Source organism: Sinocyclocheilus rhinocerous, unplaced genomic scaffold (assembly GCF_001515625.1).
Source record: "Sinocyclocheilus rhinocerous isolate Xijiao unplaced genomic scaffold, SAMN03320098_v1.1 scaffold130, whole genome shotgun sequence".
In the NCBI taxonomy this organism is placed as follows: Eukaryota; Metazoa; Chordata; class Actinopteri; order Cypriniformes; family Cyprinidae; genus Sinocyclocheilus; species Sinocyclocheilus rhinocerous.
In genome coordinates, this window is record NW_015623500.1 from 438,828 (window position 1) to 451,583 (window position 12,756).

At 36.7% G+C, this 12,756-nt stretch overlaps 1 protein-coding gene across 3 annotated transcripts in view; it reads left to right on the forward strand.

The window, feature by feature from the left end:
• The window catches only part of LOC107757492 (galactosylgalactosylxylosylprotein 3-beta-glucuronosyltransferase 1-like), a 100,051-nt gene that overhangs the window by 73,899 nt on the left and 13,396 nt on the right, over nt 1–12,756 (forward strand). Inside the window, exons 4-6 of one of the 3 annotated variants that reach the window (XM_016575011.1) lie at nt 2,834–2,976; nt 6,451–6,522; nt 6,614–7,122. In XM_016575011.1, coding sequence (XP_016430497.1) covers nt 2,865–2,976; nt 6,451–6,522; nt 6,614–7,122 — 693 coding nt within the window. In that variant the 5' untranslated portion in view covers nt 2,834–2,864. Of the gene's footprint in view, nt 1–2,833; nt 2,977–6,259; nt 6,288–6,386; nt 6,523–6,613; nt 7,123–12,756 lie in introns of those variants that run through there. The other 2 variants (XM_016575167.1, XM_016575091.1) reach the window with 2 other exon arrangements.

A 12,756-nucleotide genomic window follows, 5' to 3' on the forward strand; every position in this document is an offset into this window, starting at 1 on the left:
CCAGGGGCGCCGGAAGATGTTTTCGGTTGGGGGTGCTGTGTGTGTCCGTGTTGGGGGGGCTGTTTCACTTACGTCGGTGCTCGTGCTGGGGCTGGTGTTGTTTGGATGCCGATTTTGGAAAGTTTTTGCTGGGATGGGCATTTTAAAAAATCTGAAATTCGCTTTTGCGCCATTATCTCCTTGTATTAAAGTTAATCTTGTTCGCATTCTGTACAGTTCATGTCCGATACCACGCGCTAGCGTCACGTGTTCATGAGGATTATCATCCCAAATAGAAAACAACACAAGTAAAATTAATCATGTTTATAAAGATAAACATGGGTTATATAGCCCACTTACAATTTACATTTCAGAGATCATTACAAATAAATTATTAAATGCTAAAACTGAATAAATTTAAATGAACAAACTTGGCGTTGCATTTGCAACCATGTGAAAACAGGGGGTGCTGCAGCCCCCTCAGCACCCCTACTGTTTGTTTTTTTTAATTATGCAATAGAAGAACAACAAATACAATTACAAAGACATCTAAAGCCAGTTTGAAAAGTTGCTAAATGTGGCAAGATGACGCATATTCATGACGTCATCGCGTATGTTACCTTTCACATTTGTTTGTCTCTCTGTGCTCACATACTGTATTTTAATGCAGCCAAATTCTCAATAAAACTGTTTTCATTTATATATATTACTGTTTCTGTTGCCAGACAACAGAATAAATATGAAATAGTGACGAATAAATTTAAATGAACAAACTTGGCGTTGCATTTGCAACCATGTGAAAACAGGGGGTGCTGCAGCCCCCTCAGCACCCCTACTTCCCGCGTCCCTGCCAGGGGGGTCTGAAAAGTCGCTAAATCTAGCGACAAAGTCGCTAAAGTGGCAACACTGTCTCCAGGCTGCAGTTATACCCTTCTCCTACTTCCCGCTTCCCTGAATACTAATAAAATAAAGGGAAAACCCAGCTTGGAGCGTGTGATGCCCATGTGTACAACACCACTCACGAACTCGCTTCTTCGGCGAGTATTCATTATGAAACAACTGCCAGACATGAATTTTGACATCTTCGCGAATATGCGCGTTCATGAAAACATGATTACTTCCCGCTTCCCTGAATACTAATAAAATAAAGGGGAAACCCAGCTTGGAGCGTGTGATGCCCATGTGTACAACACCACTCACGAACTCGCTTCTTCGGCGAGTATTCATTATGAAACAACTGCCAGACATGAATTTTGACATCTTCGCGAATATGCGCGTTCATGAAAACATGATGTTGGCAATCAGTGCGCCGAGAGCGCGCATAACGTTACATGGTTTGTATGCGCATCAATCATAACGTGCGTCGATGCAATCGTCTTTACCTTGATTTACAATCGTCTTTCCACCAAAACTGCTAGAATAGTGATTCACAGATCAGCGTTATTCTAGCGAGAATCGACGATAACAGGACTTTGTGTTTGCTCTTGATGGATATTTTCTGTTAAGTCCTGCTGTGGTTGACACACAGTGATTTGTGAGATTTGTTTCTGAGCTAAGCAATAATAAGATATGGCCAAATAGGCACTAAATTGATTTTATTAATGCTGCCCCGCTGCAGTCCATTACGCACAGCTCTGTATGTTAGTGGTCTAACAGCACTCGTCAAGTCAAAATGATTGAGATGGCCAATCAAATCAAAGAAAGGCGGGCTTTACTGTTTACAGTAGTGATGGGAAGTTCGGATCATTTTACCGACTCGGACCTTTGAGTCTCGTTCAGCAAACAGAAACCGAGCTTGAATTCCTGTTTCACGCTTCTTCATTCGTAACGGTAATGTAGGCTAGGCAGCTAAACGTTTAATATGTGACATTTTACGATGTAAATATTAAATGACCGACAGTAATATCCAGTTTAGCAAACTACTACACTTTGTTTGTGGTTTTGAACAATCGAACATCGAAAAAATATAATATTGTACTGTAATTAGGATCCCTGCATATTGTGGTAACAAATTAATAATTTCCACGAATTCGTTCCCTCGTTTTAACTGTGGCCACACTTTACTAATTCGTTCCATCGTTTAAATTAAATTAAAACTAGAAAATCGTGGCCACGATTTATTAAAACGAGGACACGAATTAATAAAATGAAGTAATTCATTCCTAATTTGTTGCCACAATAAATTTATTTTTGTTATCTGTGGGGCTCCGGTAATTGTACAGTACAATAAACTTACACGAATGTGTGCATATTGTGAATTAATTTATTTAACTTGCTTTCCAGTTAGTCTTTCCGTTAATTCAAATGTCTTAGAAAATTATTCATAAACAAGAAGTGGGCGAGTTGTTATCATCAGACCCAAACCAGGACGTGGTAAAAATGGTTGCTGTCACTCAAATGTGTTTTATGTTGTGGTTAGTACAGTATCATAAAATTACAGATATTATTTACTTTACAATAAATTCTAGTTAAACAACCTTAATTGATTTAATCCTCTCTTGGACAAGGAACCCATATTCATTCCACCATATTATTTTTTTTCATGTCAAGGCTTTGAATTACTTTATCTGTGATGTTTTTGTAATGTTTGGCAAGGTTATATTTTGAGGAAACCATAAAAAAGACCTGAGGTCCTTCTTGGGTCAATGTTACCAGCGATCTGAGACAGGCAGCATAATGGTTTATAATTTTTGACTTGACCACATGGAGCTGAAATCTAATAAAAAGTGATGATAGTCATTTTGATCAGATAGTACGGTACATTAATTCCCTGACACTTATGAGGTTCCCACATATCTTTCCATTTGTATAGTCTCTCTCTTAGTGTCTGACTCTCTTCATTTCCCTCTCTCAGGTAATGACCAGGCATAGAACCAACCCTGGAGATGCTGAAGAGAAGAGATATTCTTGCCATCGTGTTGATTGTGTTACCATGGACCCTCCTCATCACTGTGTGGCACCAAAGTGCAATTGGCCCCCTGCTGGCCATCCGAAAGGGTACCAGTCTCTCTTATACTTATAACAGGTTGTCAATGCCAATTTTATTATCAATCAAAATGACAAAATTCAGCTAGTCTATTCATTTGTGCTCATTTGAATAAGGTCACGTTAGAAAAAAAATTGCATAATGTTATTCTTACTGCAAAATGATCTTTAAAAGAGCATTGTAAAAGTGGTGCTAAACAAGATTTATTTTCTTGTTACTTGAATACAAATTTGTTTTCTTTCTAAACATCCACAAAACCGTGAGTTGACTAAGTATACTTTGTCTTTCAGCACATTGTGCTTTCATTTCATGTGATATAAAAATAACTATTCATGTAGATTAACACAAATCCCACTTTCTAACGCATTAGCTGAGTTTCAGCTCATGTGCCTCGCTTTAAGAGTCCACTGACTCCAATGAGATTACCCAACAGCTTCTCATTTATTCAACTGCAGAAGATTTCTCCAATAAAACCACCCTCTGAGGAGCATTTCTGGTGGCTTTAAGTCAGAATGACCAGTTTGCATGTCTATAGCTATATTAGCACTTACATTAAAGGGGTCATATGATGCGATTTCAAGTTTTCCTTTCTCTTTGGAGTGTTACAAGCTGATTGTGCATAGATAAGATCCCTGAAGTTGCAAAGACTAAAGTCTCAAAACCAAAGAGATATTCTTTATCAAAGTTAAGACTCTGCCACGCCCCCCTAAAACGGCTCATTCTAACACGCCCCCACATATCTACGTCACTATTCTGTTACACCAAATACACAAAATAATGATCTTTAAAAAAGCATCATATGACCCCTTTAAAACACTGATGTAAGTGGATGAATCACATACACAAGCTGTACACATAACCTGTTATTTATGGGGCATTTGGGCCAATCTAATGGCTTCACAACTATATCTATCAGTCACTGACCATCTCTAGCTCAACCTACAGGGAAATACAACACCCAGCATTTGAAGATCTATACATCCATATGTATGCATGTCAATACTGTCAGCTTATGGAGATTTACAGATGTGTATTCATAGAAATTATCATGAAGCAATTAACGTGAGTTTGTATGATGCCTAGGAGGCAGTGAACATCTGGACTGCTAATGGAGTGAGCTAATCTAATGGTGCTAAAATGTCTGAAGTGAGAGCAGGGCACTAATTGAACAGTGATAAAGATCTGATATGTGAGGTGGCACCATGATTTCTGACCTTAATGAGCTATCAGCAGGAATGTGCTGGAACTGCCCACACCATCATTTTGTGAAAATATTCTGGGGAAAAAAAATATATTTGGTAACACTAATTATTTCAGCAATATCATTCCAGCTTGCTCATTTAAGAGATTTAACAGAATAGTTCAGCCAAAAATTGAAATACATTCTTTCTTCCATGGAACAAAAAAATAAATAAGACTTTTTAAAGAATGTACTGATCACTGTGTCCTAAAAAGCTCTGAACTGAACTAAAGTCATATGCACTTTTGAAGCACACAAAGGCACTATATTTGCAAACAGTTCTAAATCTAAAGTTTTCCAGTCTTCTAAAGCCATCTGATACTGCTGCTTATCCAGGAGCTCTGTGGGTCACTATACAGATGCCAAAAGCACACTACAGAATATTTATTGCAATGTAGCCTGTAAGCTAATTTCTTTCACTGAGAAACCTTTGCAGTCAATAGACTGACATGAAAGGTATGGGAATTTAGCTTCAACCCCAATTAAACACATCTCAACCAGCAATTTAAAGTCTTCTAAAGGATTACTAGAAACTAGCAGGTGTGTTGGTGCAGATTGGAGCTAAACTCTGCAGGACGTTGGCCCTCCAGGAGCAGGATTGGACACACCGGCCTAATCAGCTCCTACATCTAGCCACTTCTCAATATTATACATACCTGCAAATTTTGTGTGTGGGGATGTCTTTATAGAGATGTACTGTATCTCTGAAGAGAACAGTCTGTCTTCAGAAAAGTTTTGATTGCATTTTCTTTTTCATCTATAATGCCCAAAAACGCAGCACTGCTTCATGTACATGTGCAACTGGGGTAACTGCTGAATTTCTGTTTATCCATAACAGAATATGCATCATTTTATACAAAAAAAAAAATACTGTTTAGTACGATGCCATAGACCAGGGCTCTTTAATCTATGTTCAGAATCCATCTATGTTCAGAATCTTTAATCTATGTGCAGAATTTAGCTTCAACATTCTCCAATACACCTGCCTGGGTGTTTCAAGCAGTTGCAAAAACCTTGATTAGCTGATGCTTAATTAGGGTTGGAGTTAAATTCTAAAATATTTCGAACTTCATTGGTGATCTCTGCCATAGACACTGGAATTCAAAACCACTTTGCTACCTAAACGTACAGTAGTTCTATTCTAAAATCTGAATTTTCCAAAACAATATCTACTGCTGATTACAATATTTTTTAAAAGGGTCCTATTATGCTCTTTTACAAAGTCTTGATTTAGTTTTTGGGGTGTACTAGAACAGGCTCTCATACTAGGTTGTTCGAAAAACACATTATTTTTCACATATTTTACATTATTACAACACCTCTCTCCCCAGCCTGGCATGAACGGCTCGAATAGTTCCTGTATCAAATGAAGGCCCGCCTTCTGAAATACGAAATGTGCTGTGATTGGTTAGCTGGGACAGTGTGTGTTGTGATTGGCAGTCCAAACGAGTCATTCGTTGTAGTTTTTGAAAAATGATTTCTGTTAAATAAAATATCTCCTTTTGAAGTGGACTTTGAGCTTTGTAACTTTGCAGATCTTTTTTATGCTCAAACAGCAACATTACAGAATAACTCAAGTTGAAAAAGTGAAAAAGCATAATAGGACCCCTTTAAATTAATTTAAAGAGTTTATTAATTAAGATTAAGATTAATGAGTATTATTATAGTTGATCTCCCCCTTTCTTACACCCATTGCAATGTTACCTTTTCCATTGGCCCAGAGTTTGCAGGTACTGTATGAATATAAAAAATGTAAGTATATCAGACCACTTAGGCTGTATTTGTCTTTCAAGGCCAAACAATTGCCTTATGTGAGAAATACCCAAATCTAATCAGCATGCCCATCCACCATAATCATCAAATCACAGGAACATTCATGAATTAACTTCTGAAGAAACATTACCACAGCTTAGATGCCAAATACTATTCCCATGAATACAGTGAGTCATATTGACATTACTGGTGCTATTATTAGCACTATTAACTTATATGCTGCATTTTGATACTTTTTTGTATAATTATGCCAGAATATTCTCCAAAATTTCTCCTTTTCTGCTTCAAGGAAGAAAGAAAGTCATACAGGTTTGAAAAGACATAAGAATTTTAATTTTTGTCTGAACTATCCCGTTAAGAATTCAACAGCAGATCATGCAGAACCTGTGCTTTATGGGTTTGAATCAGTGCCTTCTACCCCTGTGGAGTAACCGTATTATGATCTCACGGGTCCTGCTCTCACCCTCTCCAGTCTGTCACCATCTAGTAAAAGAGATCTTAATCATACCAGAGCGTCTAACCATCCACCGGCAACGGCTAGCAGGTACTCCTCTAAGGTTTGTGGCATGCGTCAGACATAAAGAGAGCAGCCCTGGGGTGTGCTAATGTCTTAATTCTCTTTCTCTGTCTGGCAGATGATGGGACGGAGACTAGGCATGAGACGGGCCCAGCCACGGACTCAAAGGAATACTGCTCACAGGACAAGGACATAGTGGAGGTGGTCCGTACAGAATACGTCTACACAAGACCTCCTCCCTGGTCTGACGTGTTGCCCACCATCCACGTCATCACTCCGACATACAGCCGCCCCGTGCAGAAGGCCGAGCTAACGCGATTGGCTAACACCTTCCTCCATGTTCCCAACCTGCACTGGATTCTGGTGGAGGACTCTCAGAGGAGAACTCCTCTAGTCACGAGGCTTCTGAGGGAAACAGGGCTGAACTACACACACCTCAATGTGGAGACCCCACGGAACTACAAGCTGCGAGGGGACACGAGAGATCCCAGGATTCCACGTGGCACCATGCAGAGGAACCTCGCTCTGAGATGGCTACGGGAGACCTTCAACTCCAACAGCAGCCAGACAGGAATCGTCTACTTTGCAGATGACGATAATACATACAGCTTGGAGCTGTTTGAGGAGGTGAGTTAAGACAATAATCATCTCCATCTGAAAGGATACATAAATTGTGTACTGTAACATCAATTATTGGGTGTTGGTAAGTGACTGCACTTGTAAAGAGTTTAACTACATTGATAAAATAAGAAGCTTTGTTTGAGTGCTTCAACTGCATGATCATTTGACTTAGTGTATTACATTCCCATCACTCTCCTTCTGTGAAATATCCATTTAATTCCATACTCATTATATGGATAGTTCACCCAAGAATAACAATTTTGTCACCATTTACTCACCCTCGTGTTTTCCTGTGAACAACCAAAGTATGAAGAATGTTTCAGCTGCATATGAAGAATGTCAAAGGGACTCCAAACGTTCAAGCTCTAAAAAAGTCATTAAAAGTAGCATGAAAATAATCCATATGACTCGACTGGTATTCCAAGTCTTCTGAAGCAAAATGCTCAATTTGTATGATTAACAGATTAATATTTAATTAAATCAAAACACTGGTCAATGTACTGTCTTTCATCATAAGGACAAAAACAGCTGAAACATTCTTCAAAATATTTTCAAAATATTTAATGTTTCACAGAAGAAAGAAAATCATACAGGATTAGAACAACAGGTTTGGAAAGGTTTAGAAAGTAATACAGGTATGGAACAACATGAAGAAAGTCATATCATCTTGTAAACGATGACAGAATTTTCACATTTGGAATTTTCACTATTACTTGGATCTTATTATGCTATAGGTACATAAATACCGGTCAGGACTTTCGTCACATGAAACACATTTCAAATCCTCTGAATTTTGAAACACTGCTCTGAAAAGAAAAATCATTGATGGTGGGTGGTGAAAAATGATCAGGCACATACTTCTGAAACACTGGCAACAAAAGACACAAGACTATAATTAGGGTGGAACAAATGCTGCCATTTCTGTTGATATATGTGGGTTGTACATTTTAAAAGATTAATATTCATACTTAACATACTTTCAATGGCATGGTACTTTCCATGGACACTGTAAAATGCAGATTTTACAACTCAGTTGCCTTTTAAATCAGGCCTGGCCTTTGATAATATGCGTATAGTATCATGGTAATGTAAAACATTTGTTTACATTAAACAGTGTTGATGTGTAGAGTCATATATTTCATTACATTTTAATTTTCTTATAAATTTTCATGTGGAAGAGAGACTAGCTTCCTAACTCAAGTTTTCATTGAAGTTAACTTAATATTGTATCTTTGTTTGATGCATATTTAAATTTTTAAACGAATTAGTTTGTGATCAAGCTATAACTGGCAGACCCCCTGCAGTACCGCCGCAGATCCCTTATGGTCTGTGGACTTTGTTGAAAATACTTGTTCTAAATATTAAATCTTAGAAAATGTATCAGAGTTTATAATTCATATATAATGTATTTAAATAGCAATCTTCCCAAGATAAACAAGTTTCAACCCCACTCTGGGCTTTCATGTTCCTATCTAACTTAGAAGAGCCATAGCTGTGTGTGGCCTAAAATCAGTGACCCACAATGATATCTCACGAAGAGACAGTAATCCTATTTACTTATTGAAATGAAGATATAGTAACAGTTCATGAATTATGCATTTCGCCTTGTTTAAAACAACCATTCCTGCCAGGGTGAATTAATTATTAAGCTCTTATTAAAAATGCTTAGGCAGGCACTCTGAATGACAGGGTTTATTTACAGATGCTGTGTATTTTTACCCCCATTCTCCTGGCTTACTTTTCCACTATTGACTTGCTGTAAGTGCTTTGAGCTCAAGGGACACAGGCCACTTTCCTCTCTCCTCTGTGACTACTTTGACTTGACAGAATCATTTCAACATGTCCTATTCTGAATAATGAGTCATCTGCATGTACGTCTAGGTCAGGCAGTGTTGGGGAGGCTACTCTGAAACTGTAGCTTGACCAGCTACAAGCTACTCATAAATGAATGTAGTTAAGCTACAGTCAAACTACCCTTCTGAAAAAGTAGCTAGCTACACTACAAGTTACTTTCAAAAAGTAGCTAGCTACATTGAAACTACTTTTTTATTATTATTTTTTACAGGGCTCTATGCTTACTTTTCTTTTTAGGATCACAGTCAAATATTTAGGAGCACCTTCTAATCAATAATCAAAAATTTGATCAAAAATTTGCCTTCCCATTACGAGGTGATATTTGACTCCTTAAAGTGATTTACAGTGGAAATTTGTTTTTACCTTTGTAATGGCATTTTTTAAACTTTATTAAAAGTAGGCTGTCATCTTTTATGTCAAAAAAAATAAATAATATATATATATATATATACACAGAAGAACACAAAAGTGGCTTGGTGTACTTTCAGACATTTAATGAGGCTCAGAGGTGGCATGAGTGCAATTAAATCCATAAATTCGTGATGATATTAATGTTTTAAATATAAAATTTTGAATATAGAAATATTAAATGATTTAAAGAACTGAAAAGATACTTTAAAAATTAAACTAAAACTGCCAGCAGGTGGCGGCAAGTCTTATTTTTATCACTGAATCATTCATTCAATTGATTCATTCGAACGGCTGATTCATTCAAGAATGAATGAAGTGACTGTCTTTATGAATGGGTAATCATTAATCACTGACTCACTAGATTCGTTTAAAAACGCAGTTCATTCATAAACGAAACACCGCTGTGTTTGAATGGAGATGCGCAGCGGCTCAGCTGTTACTTTGTTTCAAACTATTTTCAACGACGAAATAGAGCAAAATCAGACAATAGTGTTATAGTCAGACAATGTAAGTCACTTAATATTAATTTCTTGTTTATTGAACTGTTGTATTAAATCAGTAGGCTATCATATTTACAAACTCCCTTAAAAATCATTCAAAGCTGTCACTCATTTTAGTTCTTCGCGATCTCGCATTATAATCAACGAAGCTCTCTAGACCAGTGTTTCCCAACCTTTTTTTAATCGCGGCACCCTTTGGAAATTTTAACAAACTTGTGGCACCCTACAAAATTAATTTTGTCACAATATTTGAATTTCTAACTTCGATATGATCATTTGAAAAGTATAGATATTCAGAACAGCAGGGAAGAACTGCAGAATATAATGTCATACAGATATTTTGGAAAGACTGTAAAGCCGCGCGATGTGTGATATCAGAACAGATGGCGGTAATAAACAAATTTAGTTTGTGATCTAGTCAGAAGAAGACGCCGCGTGCGCTGCTTCAATGCATTACAGGCTCGTGACTGACTCGTCAGAACGCAAAACGGAATGTAGCGTTTGGTCGCGCTACATCGCTACTTGCTGGAAAAAGTAGTTAGCTACAGGAAAAGCTACACTGTTTTAAAAGTAGCGTCGCTACTGTAAAGCTACTGAAAATGTGGTTACGCTAGTAGCGTTGCTACTTGAAGCTAGCTACTCCCCAACACTGAGGTCAGGCCTCCTCCCAAAAATGTGGATGAGAAAAAAATCTACTGTACAAAAACAAAACAAAACATACAGCACAGTATAAAAAGCATAGTGTGGGGTAACCACACAAAACCCAGGAAAATGTCACACTATAGAAGACAGTGTCTCTACATCTCTGTGATTGGCTGATTACTCTGGTAATGCAATACTGACCACCTCTGATGCTTGCAAACAGTTAAAAAATCGGCCTGAGTAGGTCAAACTGATGGAAAGACTGCTTCATTACAGACTAAACAACTGACCCCTCAGACATGAATTGCCCATGCATTGTACTCTTTGCTAAAATATTATAATTTTATAAATACTAATTCACAGTGTGTGATGAAAAATAGAAATATTATAAACACAAATTTAATTTTACAGATACATAAATAATTGGCTTGTTTACTGTTGCTGTATTGATGCTAGAGGTGAGCGATATGAAAAAATCTTATATCACGATATGAGTAATTTTATTCCACGGTAACAATATATATGTATTTATTTAAACCTTTATTTAACCAGGAAATGAAACTCGAAATTTAAAATCTCTTCTACAAGAGGGTCCTGGCCAAGATAGGCAGCACATTTAGTTACACTTAAAGCAAAATACATTAATTTACATATACAGAAATATACACAAGTCATTCAAAACATTTACAATCAAATGACTCTGAAACTAGATCCTTTAAAATACATTTAAAATCAGTTAGTGATACCAACTCTTTTAAGCATAACTTGTCTTGTAATTGATTCCAATCAAATGGAGCGGCATAACTAAATGCCCATTGACCCATATTAGTACAAACTTTAGGGATGCTTAAAAGATAATAGTCTTGTGAGCGAAGACTATAATTCATTACACCTTTTTGAATGATATTCTGCTGTAAATACGAAGGAAGTAAACCTAAAATGATTTTATATATAAATAAGTATAATGCTTGAGTCTACGGGATGACAATGCCAGCCAACCAACCCGAGATGAAACTATGATGGGTAAGGGCTTTTGAATTTGTGATAAACCTTAATGCTCCATGATAAACCGAATCCAACGCCTGTAAACAATGCTTAGGTGCCTGCATATAAATGATATCACAATAATCCAACTCTGACAAAAAAGTAGCTGCTACCAATCTCTCCCTTGCTTCAAAAGAAAGACAAGACTTGACTCTTAAAAAAGGCCCAGTTTTGACTTTAATTTTTTCACAAGGTACTGAACATAAGGCCCAAAAGAAAGAGAATCATCGATTAAAAATCCCAGGTATTTCTATACATCTCAAAAAATATAAATAAAAACCTCAAGCTCACTGAAGACAAGTAAACAGTCAGTGATTAAATAAGAATAAGAAACTAATTAAAAGCAATAGGACAAATAACTACAGTAGAAGAAATAAATAAGAAATGCTACATGCATTGTATGAAGTAATCAAATGTATAATAACACTGCGTATTCTTCAATATGTAAATTAAATATATATTTCTTCTTATTAAAGTTACAAAAGTGATTTAGTGAAGAGTAGTGAGAAATTTTCTCTCTTTTGTTGTTTGATTAGCATGAATGACAAACAGCAGAAAAATTAGACTGCTGTCACTTTAAGAGCTGCCTGGATCCAGTATACTTTTTCTTTTCTTTTTTTCTTTTCTGTTTGCTTTCACTTAAGACATAAACACACACAAGTGTGTGTATTTAACCGATTAAGGCCTATAAAGCAGCAAAAATATCTCTATGAGCACCGTCTTCACATGCGTGTGCCTCTCTGACAGTGCTCATAAACAGTCTCTCAGACAGCGTGCACATATAGCGAAATGAGTTTCTCTTTCACTGTGGATTGCGATTCAACTGCTTTAAAATAACTATTATGACAAATTGCTACAGGTTAATCACGTCTACTGGTATACCGCCCACCCCTAATTGATGCCAATACAAATCGTTCAAATATTATCTGTTAACAGTGGTATTCAGCTGACTGTCTTTTTAGTAAAAAAAAGTAAATGTTAGATGTATAAACCTAAAGAGAAACATTTATTTACTGGTATAGTGCTTTTTCAATATAAAATATTAATATACAATATTTAAAAAAACTGTGTATTTAAATTATTTTAAGCTAATTCTGACAGCCATAAACAAAATGCATTTTTTTTTAAATATTTTTTCCCTTGCAAAAAGTCCCTTGCAACCCTAACACCCAGTAGCGTGTTTAGGCAC